This window comes from Petaurus breviceps, unplaced genomic scaffold (assembly GCF_028583685.1).
Source record: "Petaurus breviceps papuanus isolate PSGF00001 unplaced genomic scaffold, PetGlider_PUasm1.0 183, whole genome shotgun sequence".
In the NCBI taxonomy this organism is placed as follows: Eukaryota; Metazoa; Chordata; class Mammalia; order Diprotodontia; family Petauridae; genus Petaurus; species Petaurus breviceps.
Genome location: NW_027185791.1, coordinates 14,674,012 through 14,689,180, shown reverse-complemented (window position 1 = coordinate 14,689,180; position 15,169 = coordinate 14,674,012). Strand labels below are relative to the sequence as shown.

The 15,169-nt window shown below is 51.1% G+C and overlaps 1 protein-coding gene across 6 annotated transcripts in view; it reads right to left on the bottom strand.

The window, feature by feature from the left end:
• The window catches only part of SREBF1 (sterol regulatory element binding transcription factor 1), a 56,453-nt gene that overhangs the window by 2,942 nt on the left and 38,342 nt on the right, over positions 1-15,169 (bottom strand). For all 6 annotated transcript variants that reach the window (XM_069087892.1, XM_069087893.1, XM_069087895.1 and 3 more), the window contains exons 5-17: positions 14,506-14,724; positions 13,807-13,921; positions 12,879-13,090; positions 10,592-10,793; positions 9,126-9,307; positions 5,370-5,631; positions 5,014-5,180; positions 4,572-4,740; positions 2,860-2,968; positions 2,152-2,261; positions 1,789-1,921; positions 1,092-1,269; positions 376-561 (exon numbers count right to left, since the gene is read on the bottom strand). In XM_069087892.1, the coding sequence (XP_068943993.1) occupies positions 376-561; positions 1,092-1,269; positions 1,789-1,921; positions 2,152-2,261; positions 2,860-2,968; positions 4,572-4,740; positions 5,014-5,180; positions 5,370-5,631; positions 9,126-9,307; positions 10,592-10,793; positions 12,879-13,090; positions 13,807-13,921; positions 14,506-14,724 (2,244 nt within the window). The remainder of the gene's footprint in view (positions 1-375; positions 562-1,091; positions 1,270-1,788; positions 1,922-2,151; positions 2,262-2,859; positions 2,969-4,571; positions 4,741-5,013; positions 5,181-5,369; positions 5,632-9,125; positions 9,308-10,591; positions 10,794-12,878; positions 13,091-13,806; positions 13,922-14,505; positions 14,725-15,169) is intronic.

Here is a 15,169-nt window from a genome sequence, read left to right as displayed (position 1 = left end):
CCCGCCCACACTGGCCTCCCCCTCCTCTGACCCTCCCGCCCACACTGGCCTCCTCCCACACTGGCCTCCTCCCACACAATGTCTACGGTATGAAACGTCATTGAATCACAGGCTACTTGTCTAAGTCATTCTCATTTGTGAGTTCTAGGTCTCAATTGTAGACTGTGACTTCCCTAAAGGCAAGAACTCTGATTTCTCTCCTCTGTCTGACACAGCACTTGGCTATGCCAGGTAAACAGGACTGATCAGACAGACACCGCAAGTACGGGTTCACCCATTTTCAGTTAGCTGTGGACAAACAGCCCAATCCCCTGAGGTTGGAAGGGTCCTTGGAAGCCCACCACAGAGCTGAGCTGGAGGTCTGGGGCAACTCACCCTTCTCATGGCAGGCCGGAAGGACTGTGCCAGACGCCGCAGGCTGCTGAGGTCCTGCTGGAAGCCTCTGAGCTCCAGGGCCGAGGCCTGGTAGCCACAGTTGGGGGGCTGGGCAGCGCCTACCTGCTGCTGCCACAGGCTGGTGCGCGTCACCAGGAGCAGATCACACAGGAGGAGCTGGATGGCCTGCGTGGCAGATGGGGGTCCAGGTGAGTGGGCCAGGGTCACTTCCGCCTCTGTCTCTCTCTCCCCTTCCCCCTGTACTCCAGGGCCTAGTGCCCACGGTGCCAGGGGATGGGCTCTGTGCTGCGTTGCTGGGGCATTGAACCAGATACATGCAATGCGACTGCAGTGCAGCAAGGGGCAGCCCTCACTATCCTCCAGGCTGCCAGACCCAGCAGCCCTGTGTCCTTTGGACCTTGGGAGCGAGCTCCCGGCAGGGCGGACCAGACCCGGGATCTGGCCGCTGACCAGCCTGTTACTGGGTCAGACCCAGGAGGCAATGCCAGCCCCAGACCTCGTAGCTGGGGGCTTCTCAGCCCTGACTCCCATCCTCTGGGTAAGGTGAGAGCCAGACAACACCAGCACTGGTAGGAGCCAGCTACTCTATGACCCTCACTCAGAAGCAGGTCTAGATCTCAGATCTCCTGGCTCCCAGGCCTGTGCTCCTTCCCCCTGTAACTCCCCTAGCAGTGAGGAGGGTGGGGTATCTTTACCTTGTCAATAGAAGCACCAGCAGTGGCTGCAGAGGGCCCTGAGGTCAGGCTGTCCCGTAGGTAGCTGCTGGCCTTCTCGCATTGGCTCAGGCTGGCCTGACCAAGCTCCTGCTTCTGTTTCCCCAGAAGTGTCCTTGCTGCCTTGAAGGAGTGCAGGGCTGCCCGAGGCAGGGGTTTCCTGTGTGTGGATGAAGGGCCTGCAAGGTCACTCGTAGCCCAAACCTCCACACTCGGGTGGGCTCAGCCCTTCCAGGGACTCCTTTAATACTACTAGGTATTTCAAAGCTAGGGTGCTTCTTGGAGCAGAATCCCTTAAGGGAACAATGGGTATGGCCTGGATAAGGGGGTGCACTAAAGTCTGGGCAAGGGGACCTTCCTGGAGGGCAAACAGAAGCTGTGCCCTGAGCCTGCTTAGCCTTGTCAGTCTCTGGACACCGCTTCATTCCTTAGGCCCCTGGATAATCTCCCCCCGGGGCTCTGGGCACCCTGCTTTATAGTCTGGCTTGGGGAGGTTGTCCCATCCTGAGTCCCAGAAATGTTGTGCAAGCCTGGGTCTGGCTTCACAGGGTAGGTGCAAACTTCACTGCCTTCTCATGTGTAGCAGGTAGTGGAAGCCCCTGAGCCAGGGGCAGACCCTCTTTGCCCTTTCTCCCATAAAAGGTCTGGAAGGGGAAGGGGCTGAGCCTAGGACACTCACTCAGAAGCCTGTAGGACTTTGGGCATGTGCTCTACCATTGGGTAGAGAGACTCTGCCCCCTCATCATCCCGCTGGAGCCAGTGAATCACCACCGTGATGAGGGATGCCCACCACTTGGCCACAAGGTCAGTGCCTATGGGAGGGAAGAGGAGAGAGACTGTTCCCCACTGTCCTTGGTGTCTCCCTCTCCTTTTCCCAGCTGAAGATGGAGTAATGGACCACATTTGTGCCGTTCTTGTGAGGGGGCAGAAGACTTCCTCTGGGTGCAGGTAACTTCCTAACCAACCACAGAACAATGTGGTTCCCAAAGACCCACGCGCCCCTTCTCCACCCCAGCCATAAGGAGGGGAGCAAAGGGCTTACCAGTGGTGGTGGTCATGCTCGAGCTGATGGAGAAGTTGAGGGCAGGGGCCCCCGCAGCGTCTGACCAGCCGTTCAGCAGCTGTAGGTACTCAAGGGCATCCGAGAACTCTCTACAGGGCAGAGGAGGGGGCACGTGAAGCAGTGCAGCTTGGGGGGGGGGCACCAGCGGGGGCAGTATGCCCAGCTAGGGAGCTCCCTGGAGCCCAGAGCGGGCTGTGTGAGGCACTCATGGGGGGGCTTCCTCCCCTCTGCCTCGGCTCCCTCACCTGGCGGGCAGACACAAGCACCCTGGCCCTATCTGCCTCCTGGAGGTGACTCAAAAGAGATTTTGAAAAGTAGCAAACACAAATGTAATTATTGCTGTTACACTTCTGCACAGCAGAGATCCAATGAAGCTATGGCAAGCCAAGAAGGGACCGAGCGGAGTCCTCAGGATGAATGGAACATTAACTGTGTCCGCCTGGGATCGGGGGAGTTGGAGAGGGATGGAGATAGAAAGAGGGAGAAAGGCCGGGGCTGGCAGAGGGCACCAGGACAGCAAAGCTGGACACGCTTAGAGCCTGAAGGGATGGGGAGGCTGGAGCCACGCCGGCCGGGGCTGGCAGAGGGCACCAGGACAGCAAAGCTGGACACACATAGAGCCTGAAGGGATGGGGAGGCTGGAGCCACGCCGGCCGGGGCTCCAGCAGCCTCTGGTTGTACCCTCACCTGTCCCCATCAGCCGAAGCCAGGGTCTGTTCCGGCTGGGCCACACAGCCCAGGGCTTTCTCCAACAGATGCTCCCGAAACAGCTGGGTCACCTGGGCCAGGGGATCCACTGTTGCAGAGAGAGAGAAGCGTGAGCCCCCTCACACCCCACACAGGCATCAGAGCTTAGAAGAGCCACCCCAGGACAAGGTGACGAGATGGGAGACCGAGACTCTCTCCACAACTCTGCTGTTCCAGGACAGTAGGGGTAAGGAGGTAAATACATGCTGACAGAGGACAGGTGGAAGGAACCGCAGCAGGGCTGTGCTTCAGATATCCCCCAACCCCCCATCCTTTGGACTTTGGAATGATAGCGGGGTGGAAAGGCCAAGGTTAAACTTTATAAAGTTAAGAGAAAGGGGGAAGGAATTGAGGGATAAGGAAGAATAAAGGGGGGAAGAGGTGAGAATCATTAAAGAAAGAAATGCAAATTAAGGAAACTCAGTGGGTCTACCTCAGAATGCCAATCTAAAATTAAATTTTAAAGTTAAATTAAAATTAAACAAATTAAAGCATTTTGAAGGCCCTCTTATTCATCAGATTGGCAAAGATGACAAAAGAGGAAAGATGCTGGAGGGGCTTTGGAAAGACAGGCACACTGATGCATTGTTGGTGGAGTTGTGAACTGGTCTGGCCATCCTGGAAAACAACTTGTAACTATACCACAAAAAGGAATTAAGCTGTGGGTAGCCTTTGACCCGATGGTGCCCCTGGTCGACATATCCCCAAGCAGGTCACAGACATTAAGACCTCATCTATAAAAACACTCACCACAGCCCTCTTTGTTGTAGCAAAAAGCTAAAAACAAAATGGTGTCCATCATCTGGGAAATGTGATATGTGGATGTAATAGAGTATTATTTCTTTGTCAGAAAAGACAAATATGACAGATTCAGAGAAATTTGGGGGAGGAGGGAGTTGTATGAACAGATACAGAGTGAAATGAGCAGAACCAGGAGAAAAGACAGTCACAATAATGTAAAAAAAAACAGTAACTTTACAAAATGTCTGAACTCTGGGATCTCAGGTTTGTGGATGTGGGGAGGTTCCAGGTCTCTGTGATGGAGAAAGAAAAGGGAAAGAGGTCACCTTGCCCACATCTATCCCTGCGTACACCCATGCCCACCTCCCTGGCAGAGGGGGGATGAGAAACCATAACTGCTACAAGGGAGAGCTGGGGCAGGGAGGGGAGGGAGAAGAAGGACAGGGATACAGAAAGAGCATCATAAATATTATTTTTTTAAAAATGCAGATGAGGGGGCAGCTAGGTGGCGCAGTGAATAGAGCACTGCCCTGGAGTCAGGAGGACCCGAGTTCAAATCTAGCCTCAGACACTTGACACAATTACTAGCGGTGTGATTTTGGGCAAGTCACAATTGCCCTCCAAAAAAACAAATAGAAATAAAAACTAGTACACAACAGAAGTACAGTTTCTTGTTTTTTGTATATTGCAAACTTTAAAGCTCTGTGTAAATGCTAGCTAGTATTATTATATATTACTGAAATGTCTGTGTTTGCTGATAAGTTAATAGACAAAAAGGAGAGGAAAGGGAAAAGATGAAGGGAACAGGGAGAGATGATGACACGAGGGAAAGAATGAGAAGGGGAAGGAGAGGAGGAGAAAGAAGGGAGAGATGGAGGAAAATGAGAGGAGGGAAGCAGAGGAGGAGTCACCTGGGTTCCCTATGGAGCTGTAGAGACTCTCCCTGGGGGTGTTCCTCACTGCCCAGTCCCCATCCACAAAGAAGCGATGTCCCACGGGATGGCAAAGCCACTGCATGGCAGGGGGCATGGTGCCACTCTGGGCCAGGCACACCTGGCGGGCGCTACTCAGGAAGAAGCGCTGTGGGTGAGGAGGAGACAGCAGCTGGTTGAATCACTGGCCTGGGCCTCACTAGCAATGGCCCCCTCCCAGTTCTGGCCCCGAAGGAATCCCCTTCTGATTGGGCAAGGAGCAGCTGAAAAAGAGGTGTGTAAAGGCCTGGCCCACAGTAGGGAGCGAGTCCAGCTAAGGAAGGCAAGGCTCAGAGAGCCCTAACCCACTTCCCCAGGCCCGGCTGAGGTGGGGAGGAAGGCAATAGGAGCCAGGCCCTGCGGCCTGGCACTGACCCCTTACCGTCAGGAAATGGAGGGCCCGTGGAAAACTCGTCTTGACCCGGAGTGCCACAGCCACGTAGATCTCGGCTAAGGTTGCCACGGAGATGGTAGAGCCTGCACACTCAGCCAAGTTGAGGGCACTCAGTGCCAGGTTGATGGCAGCAAAGTGGCCGCTGGTGTACTTCCCTGTTGGGCCAGAGGGCAGTGGCAATCAGATGGACAGGAGCCAGGTGTGGCCCCCTCCCCAGCCCTGCATCCAGGGACATGCTGGTGCCGGAGGCCAAGGCTGGCAAGGAGCCATCAGCCGCTTTGTTCCGACTCTGCTGCCCCAGGACAGGGGGTCTGGTGCCACACAGGATGGAGGGGACGGCCCACCTGTCATATGCAGCTGGTGTAACTTGTGGTAGACCAGGGCTGCATCCCTGCAGCTGGCTCTGACATCCGCCTGCAGCTCCCGATCACGCAGGAGGCCCCCGGCCCGGTCAGCCAGCCAACGTCCCACCCAGAGACGCTGAAGGAAGTGGCGGATGAGATTCCAAAGGAGGCTGCAGGTCAGGTCTAAATGGGAGGTGGGCAGGGGCCGGCCTAGGGCCCGGAGGGCCAGCCACAGGTTCTGTGAGGCCTGGGCAAAGTCGCCCTGAGAAGAAGTAGAAAAGGGATCAATGCTCAGAGCTCAGATCTGGGCCTTGTCCTCTAGACAGGATGGGCGCTTCTTCCCGGGCATTACTCCCCCCAAAGCACACCAGCTACAAAGAGCCCACTGTCTGCCTCCATTTCCTTTTTCCCACACAACCTGCAGCAGTCAATCAGTCAACGGTAGCTAGGAGGAAAAGTGGAGAGAGGGAAGATCTTGGAGTCAGGAAGACCCGAGTTCAAATTCTGCCTAAGACACTCACTTAACCTCAAAGCCTACGTTTCTTCTCCTCATCTGTAAAATGGGGATAATAACTGCACCTATCTCAAGGTTGTTTGAGAATTAAATGAAATATCCAGGGAGGGGGAGAAAGAGAAGATATGACAAGAGGTATAGTATGCAAAGAACTATGTAAATGCTAGTTATTATATTATTAATTGAAGGAAGGCCTTTATATGTGCCAAGTACTGGGCTGCATGTTAGGGATATGAAGAAAAAACTGCAGGTGGTTCAGTGTGGAGTCAGGAAGATCCGAGTTCAAATCCGGCCTCAGACACTCAGTACTTACTAGCTGTGTGGCCTTGGGCAAGTCACTTAACCCCAATTGCCCTGCCTTCCCCCCTCAAAAAAGAAAGGCCTGCTTTCAAGGACCTCATATTCCAAATATTCAAGGTAAGTAAAAAAAGGTTACATACCAAATATATACAGCGATTTGGCGGAGGAGTTCACATTAGGGAAAGAGAGGACAGGGGAAATAAGGAAAGACTTCTCCAAAGAGGTGGCATTTGAGTTGAGTCTTGCGGGAAACTAGGCATTGGAAGAGGTCAGAGGTAAAATCAGGATGGCATTCTAGGCATGGGATACAGCATATGTAAAAGCATGGAAGCTGGAGATAGAAGTGGTTTTTTGTTGGAAGCGGTAAGCAGGGCATCCTGGCAGGGTCAGAGAGTGGATGCAGGGGAGTAACATGCAACCAGACTGAGTCTGATCTTCAGATGTTTGCCAGCCTTGCAGACTGCAAAGGGATTCACCATTATGAAAGTGCAGGTAAGAGGTGATGAGGGCCTGGAATGTGGGATGGGGGAGAGAGGAGAAAGAGATTCAGATAAAGCAGCCAGTCAGCAAAATAGGAGAAAGTGGAAGGATGGAGGACGTCCTAGGTTGTAAGGAAAGATACTGATGAGCTGAGATCAGGATGGCTGTGGGGCATCCAGAAGAAGCTGTCCTGCAGGTCACTGGGAAAGAGAGATTAGAGCCCAAGGCAGAGATCCCAGGCTGGCAAGGGTCACACAGAACAGGATTTGATCTCGGGTCTTCCTGACTCCAAACCCAACACTCATTCACTGTGCCACCCTAGCTGTCTGGATGAGAATTGCTTATGCAGATCTGACAGTCATTTTCACAGAGCTGAATCTGGGGGAGATTAGAGAAGAAAGGGGAGACAGAGAGAACACTGAGGAAAGGGTTCTGGGGCATGCCCATACTTGGGGAAGAAACATGGAGGATGTAACTTGGGAATTTCCCCCGAGTCTCAGTCCTGGACTCAATTCTCTTCTTCGTCTGTACCAGAGATCAGCAGACTCTGCCCACGGGCCAGATGTAGCCCCCTCCTGCTTCTGTGCAGCCCCCAGGCTCAGAACAGGCTTCACAGTTTTAAACACAATTTTTTTCTTTCTTTCTTTCTTTTTTTTTTTTTAAAGCAATCGGGGTTAAGTAACTTGTTCAAGGTTACACGGCCAGGTGTTTCTGGGTGGGTGCTAAGTGTCTGAGCCTGGATTTGATCCCAGATCATCCCAACACTGGGGCCAGTGCTCTTACTCTCTGTGCTACCTGGCCGCCCCTTAAACACGATTTCTAAAGTAGGAAGTCTCTGGCATGTCACTGGCTAATCTCACCGGCATCCGTGAATTTAGCCATCCACTCTATGCTTCTGATTCCCAGATCCAGCCTTGAACTCCCAAGTCCTACATCACCAGCTGCCTTGTGGACATCTCAGCTTCTTAAACCCAACATGTCCAAACCAGAACTCATCATGTCGTCCCGGTGCCTCCCTCTTCCCAGCTTTCCTATTACTGCTGAGGGCACTGCCACCCTCTCAGGCACTGAGGCTTGCCAGCTTTTGACATCATCCTTCCTGCCCGGCTCCCTTCTCTCCATTCTCACAGCTACCCTCTGGTAAAGGGCCTCATCACCTCTCACCCCCTTCCTTCATGTCTCTGCCCCCTTCAAACTGTCCTCCACTCAGCTGCCAAGGTCATTCACCTAAAGTCCAAGTCTGGCCATTCTGACTCCTGCTCATTAAACTACCATGGCTCCCCACTACCCCATACTCTTTTCAGCATTTAAAGCCCCATCTACTCTTTTTAGAATTTCTTTATTTCCATCTATACAGTAGCGACACTGGCTTTGCTGGTGGTTCCTTACACGTGATACTCCGTGTCCAGCCTCAGCTCCAGTTTTACCTCCTGCTGAGGGTCCTTGCCACGCTGCCCCCATCTCCTCCCTCCATCTCCCTTCCACAGCTCGACTTTCCCTACTGTGGTTTCAGTATATCACAGGCTGGCACAAGAAATCAAATGGGAAATTTGGGGGAGTTGGACAGAAGCTGCAGACCACACAGAAAGAGCTTAGAAAACTATAAATGAATAAAATAAATATATAGTGTTATATAATATCAACCCAAATTTTACCATAAGGTACCATAAACACCACATGAAAGAATAAATTCAGATTTCTTCCCTGGTACGAAAAGGAGAGACAGAAATTTTACTCGGATTCTCCGGATCCCGGGGGCACCACGCCCCTAACCCCCACAATGTGGAAGGGATAACTAACTGTATATCGAGTATGTGCCTAGTGGTTAACGTGCTGTTAGAATGTTCCCTATTAGAACGAGAGCTGCCCAGGGCAGGGACCATGGTTTGTTTGTTTTATTTCTTTTTTTTTGGAGGGGGGGGGAGCAGGGCAGTTGGGGTAAGTGACTTGCCCAAAGTCACAAGGCTAGTTTTTTTTTTTTTTTTTGCATGTTAAGTGTCTGAGGCTGGATTTGAACTCAGGTCCTCCTGACTCCAGGGCTCACCTAGCCACCCGTTTTATTTCTTTGGACCTCCAGCATTGAGCATGATTTCTAACTCGTAGTAAGTGCTTAATAAATGCTTGCTGATTGGCAGAACAATGAGGAGCCTGACAAAGACAGGTCCCATAGGCAGAGAAAGGACTTAGAGAAAGTAACACCAAGAAAACCAAGGGAGAAGAGAATACTTAGAAGCAAGTGGTCACCAAACCATCAAATGCTCAGAGGTCAAGAAGCAAGATTTGTAAAAGGCAGTTTAAGGACATGGATGATCATTCTCCCAACCTCGGCTGACCGCCACCTACACCCCCCAGACTGGAGGCTAAGGGTTGGTAGAATGTCAACCAAGGTTGACCTTGACCTCCAGTCACTCTCCAGCCTCCCCGGCTGATGCTTCCCCACCTCCCCAGGCCCACCCTCTCACCCGGGCCAGATCCAAATCTGCCTGCTTGCGGTGTCTCCAGAACAAGACCGAGGGTCCTGAGTGGGGCCTGGTGATGGGCTCGCCATAGATGAAGAGGCGGATGAAGGCCGCCAGGACCACCAAGAGATTAAGCATCCAGAAAAACAAAGTGGGCAGCAGCCACTGAGACCAGCTGGGACCACCTGGTGAGGGGAGAAGATGGGACAAGGTTGGGGGCCTGGGTCCTAGTCCACCCAACTTCCTAGTTCTCGTCTCCTCCACGCTTCCCTGCCCCCACAAAACTGTGTTCTCAATAAAGAATCTGCTATCAGGAGTTTCTAGTTCAGTGTGGATTTAAAACATCACAGGCCCTCTCTCAGAGAAATGGGCATTTTAATATTCATCTCTGAGTGTGGGGTGAAAGGTTCTATCTCTAAGTGAATATGGAGGATGGGAAAGGCCTTTCCAGCTCCCTGAAATCATACTACTCTACCTAGGTCAAGTTGGCCCTGTGTTTGGGATCTCATTTCTGGGGGCGGCCTTCCCGTGTCTAGGTCATTGGCTCCACAGGAAAAGCCCCTCCCCAGCAAACCCCCTGAAGCCAAAGAGGATGTGAAGCTAGCCAAGTGCACAGGACTGGTCCCCCTTCCACAATTCATACTTCATTATCTCTCTCCTTGTGACACTATCACTCACTCAGGCTCTCATGTTTGGAACCTCAGGCTCTATGTCTGGCCTGCCCCTTTCTGCTCACCTCTTCCTGTCATGGCCACATCCAGAAGAGTCCTCTCAGTCACCCCTTTCTCTATTCCCAATGTCCCTGTCCTAGCATAGGCCTTGTGTCCAGAGCACTGCTATAACCCCGTTTCCTGCCTCTACTCCACTCCAAACCATCCCCTCTCTGTTCAAAAAATTACCTAATGAGTCCATTTCTGTTTGGCATTCAGGGCTCTGCTCACGTTGGCACCACCTAACCTTGAGGTCAGATGATGACTACGTGTGGCCTTGGACAACTTACTTAGCCTCTTTGGGCCTCTGTTTCCTCATCTGTAAAATGGGGTAACAACGGCTGGCACCTCCTAAGGTTGTCTTGAGGATCAAATGAGGTGACACAGAGTAACACTCTGTAAACCTGAAAGGGCTGGATGAGTGCTAGTGGCCACTCCTGCAGTCTGCTCCACTTTTATTCACTCGCAGATGATACTTATGTCTGTACTTGGTGTGCCCTTACAAGAATACAAGCCCCATGAGGGCAAGAACTCTGTCTGCCCACCAGCGTCTGCTGAACTGAATTAAACCTATCCTGCTCCCCAGCTGTCCTGAGAAACAGGTCTAAGCTTCGGTAAGTGACGTGGCTTTCTTTGGCTGGCACCTGCAACGCCAACCCTCTCCTCCAGACACCAGCCAGGGCTAGGTCCCTCCTGACCCCCCCCGCACCCGAGTGACCCACACACTCAGCATCTCTCTGCATGTTCGCCAATCCTCACCTTTGCCCTCGGTGCCTAGCACGTTGCGTCCAGGAGAGTGGTACACGGTGGTGGAATCTGCCTGGCTCTGACCACTGCTCCTGCCCAGCAGGGAGGCCAATGGGTTGAAGGAAAGGCAGAGGAAGACAAAGGCACACAGGGCCAACCGTGATCGGTCCAGCATGCCCAGGCTGCTGGGGGAGGGGAGCTGTTCCTGTTTCACCTGGAACACAAGGAAATCCCTGATGAAGCCCCAGCCTCTTTCTGGCTGAGAGAGGACTGCTAGGCAATGTTCAGGAATGAATGTTGGGGAGAAGTTATGGAAATTCCAGGTCTACCAATACTTCCTGGGTAACCTACACCAAATGAGTTTTCTGGAATCTCTAGATTTCAGGCTTCTCCTCTGTAAAATGAGGGAGTCAGCTTGAAAGACTTAAGAATTCTGATTAATGCAATGACCAGCATTCATTCCACAGAACTTGGGATGAAAGAAACAATGAACTAAATATGCAAAAGGAAACAGTGACATATTTTTGGCCATGGCCAATGCAGGAGTTCATTTTGCTTAACCCCGAACACTTGTAGCAAGAGTTTTGATTTTCTGTTTTTCCTCCCAATGGAAAGGAGGAAAAAAAAAAGATAAACTTTACCAGGATTTTCCTTAATTAAATTTTTAAAATAAATTGAAGGTGTTGGACTAGACCTCTAACCCTTCTCAATATTTCTTTCTAGAAGAAATATTTTTCTTATCACAGTTCTAAACTGATGGCTAGGAGACAAGGGACAATGACGGAAGAAAGAACATGGGCTGCGGAATCAGCCCTTGGTCATGTACCCCAGGCCCAGGAGCTGGATTTACTTAGGCCTAGGGGGGAGTTGCTAAAAGAGAGATGCTCAAACAAACTGAAAAGATCGACAGGAGTGGGAGTTAGGAGCCCTAGATCCTCCCTCGTGACCTTTGGGAAAAGTTTTCCAATTTGGTGCCTCAATCTCTGACTCTATAAAATGGGGTTGGGTGAATAGTCTCAAAGGTCCCTTCCAACACTGAACCTAGTATTTAAAAGATAAAAGCATCAGAGGGGGTTTTATAGCTGAAATCTAAAAATGTGCAAACTGGGTAAGAAAGGAGAACCTGGATACGGTCACTCAATTCCAAACACTAGGAATAGGAAGCCCTCAGAGGTGAAAGGAGGAAGTTTTAGGACAAATAAAAAGCTGTGACTTCACATGGAATTCAACTTTACAGAACTCATTCTCATCTGTAAAATGAGGGCTCCGGACACTAATGCATTGTTGCTGGAGTTGTGAACTAATCCAACCATTCTGGAGAGCAATCTGGAATTATGCCCAAAGAGCTAAAAAAACTGTGTATACCCTTTGAATGAGCAATGCCACTGCTAGGTCTGTATTCCAAAAAGATTTAAAAATAAAAAGGAAAAGGGCCTATTTGCACAAAAATATTTATAGCAGCTCTTTCAGCAATAGCAAAGAATTGGAAATCAAGGGGATGCCCATCAATTGGGAAATGACTGAAAAAGCTGTGGCATTTGTGACTGATAACTATTATGCTATAAGGAATGATGAGGGGTGGCTCAGTGGCGCAGTGAGTAAAGCGCCAGCCCCGGAGTCGGGAGGACCCGAGTTCCGGCCTCAGACACTTCACACACACACACACACACACACACACACGCGCGCGCCATGTGACCTTGGGCAAGTTACTTAACCCCAATTGCCCTCCAAAAGGCCAAAAAAAAAAAAAAGAAATGATGAGCAGGATGATTTCAGAAAAACTTACATGAACTGATGCAAGGTGAAGTGAGCAGAACCAGGAGAATATTGTACACAGTAACAGAAACACTGTGCAATGATGAACTGTGAATGACCTAACTATTCTTAGCCAACAAGACAATTCTGAAGGATTTATGATGAAAACTGTCATCTACCTCCAGAGAAAGAACAAAAGGATTTGTTCTGTGAAGTCTGGATTCAATCAAAGGGTCACACTTGGGGACCTAGAAGGCCACATGTGGCTTTGAGGCCACAGGTTCCCCACTCCTGATAGACTGTTAGAGCTAGCGAGGAGGGTAAAGGCCATCCATTCCCACACTCATTCCACAGAGAACACTCAACCTTCATCAGGGAAGTAATCTGTGCACAACCTGACCTCCTACAAAGCAAACTTCCGTGCCTCCATCAGAGACCCAAAGGTGCTCTGACATCTCTAAGTGAGACAGAAGAGAGACGCCATGTGGAAGGTGATGGAGCTGGACAAGGAAGAAGTTCCCCAGAGAAGCCCCCAGTCAGGCACCTTGGGGTCCTCAAACATCGGGCTGTCAGGCTCCGAGTCACTGCTGTTGCCGCTGCCACCACTACCCAAGGACAGGGGGCTGCTGTGGGAGGGGGAGCCAGCATCGGAGGGCGGCGGGGTCAGCGCATCCGCCATCTCTGGCTTGATGATTTCCATTGGTATGTCCATGTTCCCACTACCGCATGAGGATGACACCAGGTCTTTCAGGGATTCTGGGATTTGGTACAGGACAGAGAGATCAAAGTTAGGGAAGGGTCCATTGTTCATACTTGGGCACAAGAAAAGCCCCGGGCCAGCCAACCTTCCTTCTCCATCGTGCTTCAGCTGACTTCTTACCCTGGAATATCCCCATGGTCCCCCCTCTCCCACTGGCAAGTTCCTTCTAGAAGCTCCATTTTGAGGAAGGGCCTGGGGACAATCATCCTTCATTCCTCTCTTGGCTTTCATCCTGACTCTTCAGACTTTGCCACCATATCCCTTCTCTATCCACCCCCACCCCTACTCCCAGCTCTCTTTTGTGTTGTCTTTCCCAATGAGAATGTTAAGCTCCTTTAAGGGAGGAACTATCTTTTTTGTTCATATTCGTATCCATAGCACTTGGTATAATGCTTGGTACATATTAGGGGCTTGATTTGACTCAATCAGGGGATCTCCCCCTCCTCCAACTCTTAGCTGGTTATGGGACTTGCACCAAAGGCAGGAGATGGGAAGGAGCCCCTTGGAAATGGCAGCAGTAGCAAGGCTGCTGGACTCTTTGGGCCCTGGACTTCTTCAGCCCCTCCCTTGGCTGACGATGCATTTGTAAGGAAGGGATAAGCACAGATTGCCCAGTTGAGACCATAAGCCAACTTGGTTTTCTACCCTTGACACTGCCCCCACGTCCCACTGGCTGAAGACTGGGCATGGGGAACCCTTAGTAAAGACTCACTGTTCTTCTGCAAAGCCATCCTGAGAGACAAGTTCTCTTGCTTTAACTTCTGATTGGTCTGCTGCAGAAATCGGATGTAGTCGATGGCCTTCCTCAGAATGGCTGATTTGTTCAGCTGGGATGGAATGATTGAGGCCCTTGTCATTCTGGGGCCTGGCCAATCTTACCCCCACCCCCACCCCAGCATCCTTCACTAAAAAGGATTCCCGGAGCTGGTTCTGGATGTTAAGTCCCAGATTTGTCCCTCAGGTGGAGGGAGGATGACAGGGAAGATGCCGAGCATTGTATATTTAGCTCAGGGGTTGCTAACCTGGGGTCCACAAACTTGGCTTTTTTTTTTCTTTTAAATACTTTGATAACTGTACCTCAGTATAACTGGTTTCCTTTGTACTCCTACATACTTTATGCACTTAGAAATATGACTCTAAGAAGGTTCCATAGATTTCACCAGACTGCTAGAGGAGTCCAGCCCTCTGGGTACTTATGTGAGGAAAGCTAGGCTCTCATCTCTCATTGCTCTGGTCTTCTCTTTGGGGATCGCACCAGATGGTTTCCAGCTCTGGGTCTATGATACTTCCTCCATCCTGGCTCTTGGCTGTTCTCTTTCATCTTCCCTTGGATTTCTGAGAGTGTCCCCCTTTCCACCTCTCTGATTTCTGGCCCCCCTTTGTCCCTCCCCTATGCTTCTCTGTCCCATACCTTGGCCTCAGTCCCCACCACCAAGTCTTTGAGTTCCACAATCTTGTCATTGATAGAAGATCGATAACGCTTCTCAATAGCATTGTGAGCTGTTCTCTTCTCCCCTTTGCTCTGGGAGCTGGGGGTCTTGCCCGTGGCAGCAAGACGATTGATGGGCAGCTTGTCAGCATCTACCACCAAAGGCACAGTGGCTAAAATGGTGCCTCCACTCACCAGGGTCTGTGCAGGGGAGAGAGGTGTGATTAAAAGCCTGGGCAGCAAGTAAGGGGAAGAGAAACAGAGTCTCAAGCCCGCAGGAGAGCAGAAAGAAGGTAATCGTAGATGCCAGACGGTAAGTGGGGAGAGGCAACCCAAGAGTGAGGGACTGTTCCCACCCAGGATTTAGATAAAATAGACACACACACATCCTTCTTTCTATCTACACACACACACACACACACACATTCACATAGGTACCACTGCATTAGAAATAAGTGTTTGGGGCAGTGAATGGAGCACTGGCCCTGGAGTCAGGAGGACCCGAGTTCAAATCCCGCCTCAGACACTGACACACTTATTAGCTGTGTGATCTTGGGCAAGTCCCTTAACCCCAATTGCTTTGCCTTCCTGACTCCCCCAGGAAGGAAGGGAGGAAGGGAGGGAGGGAGGGAGGGAGGGAGGGAGG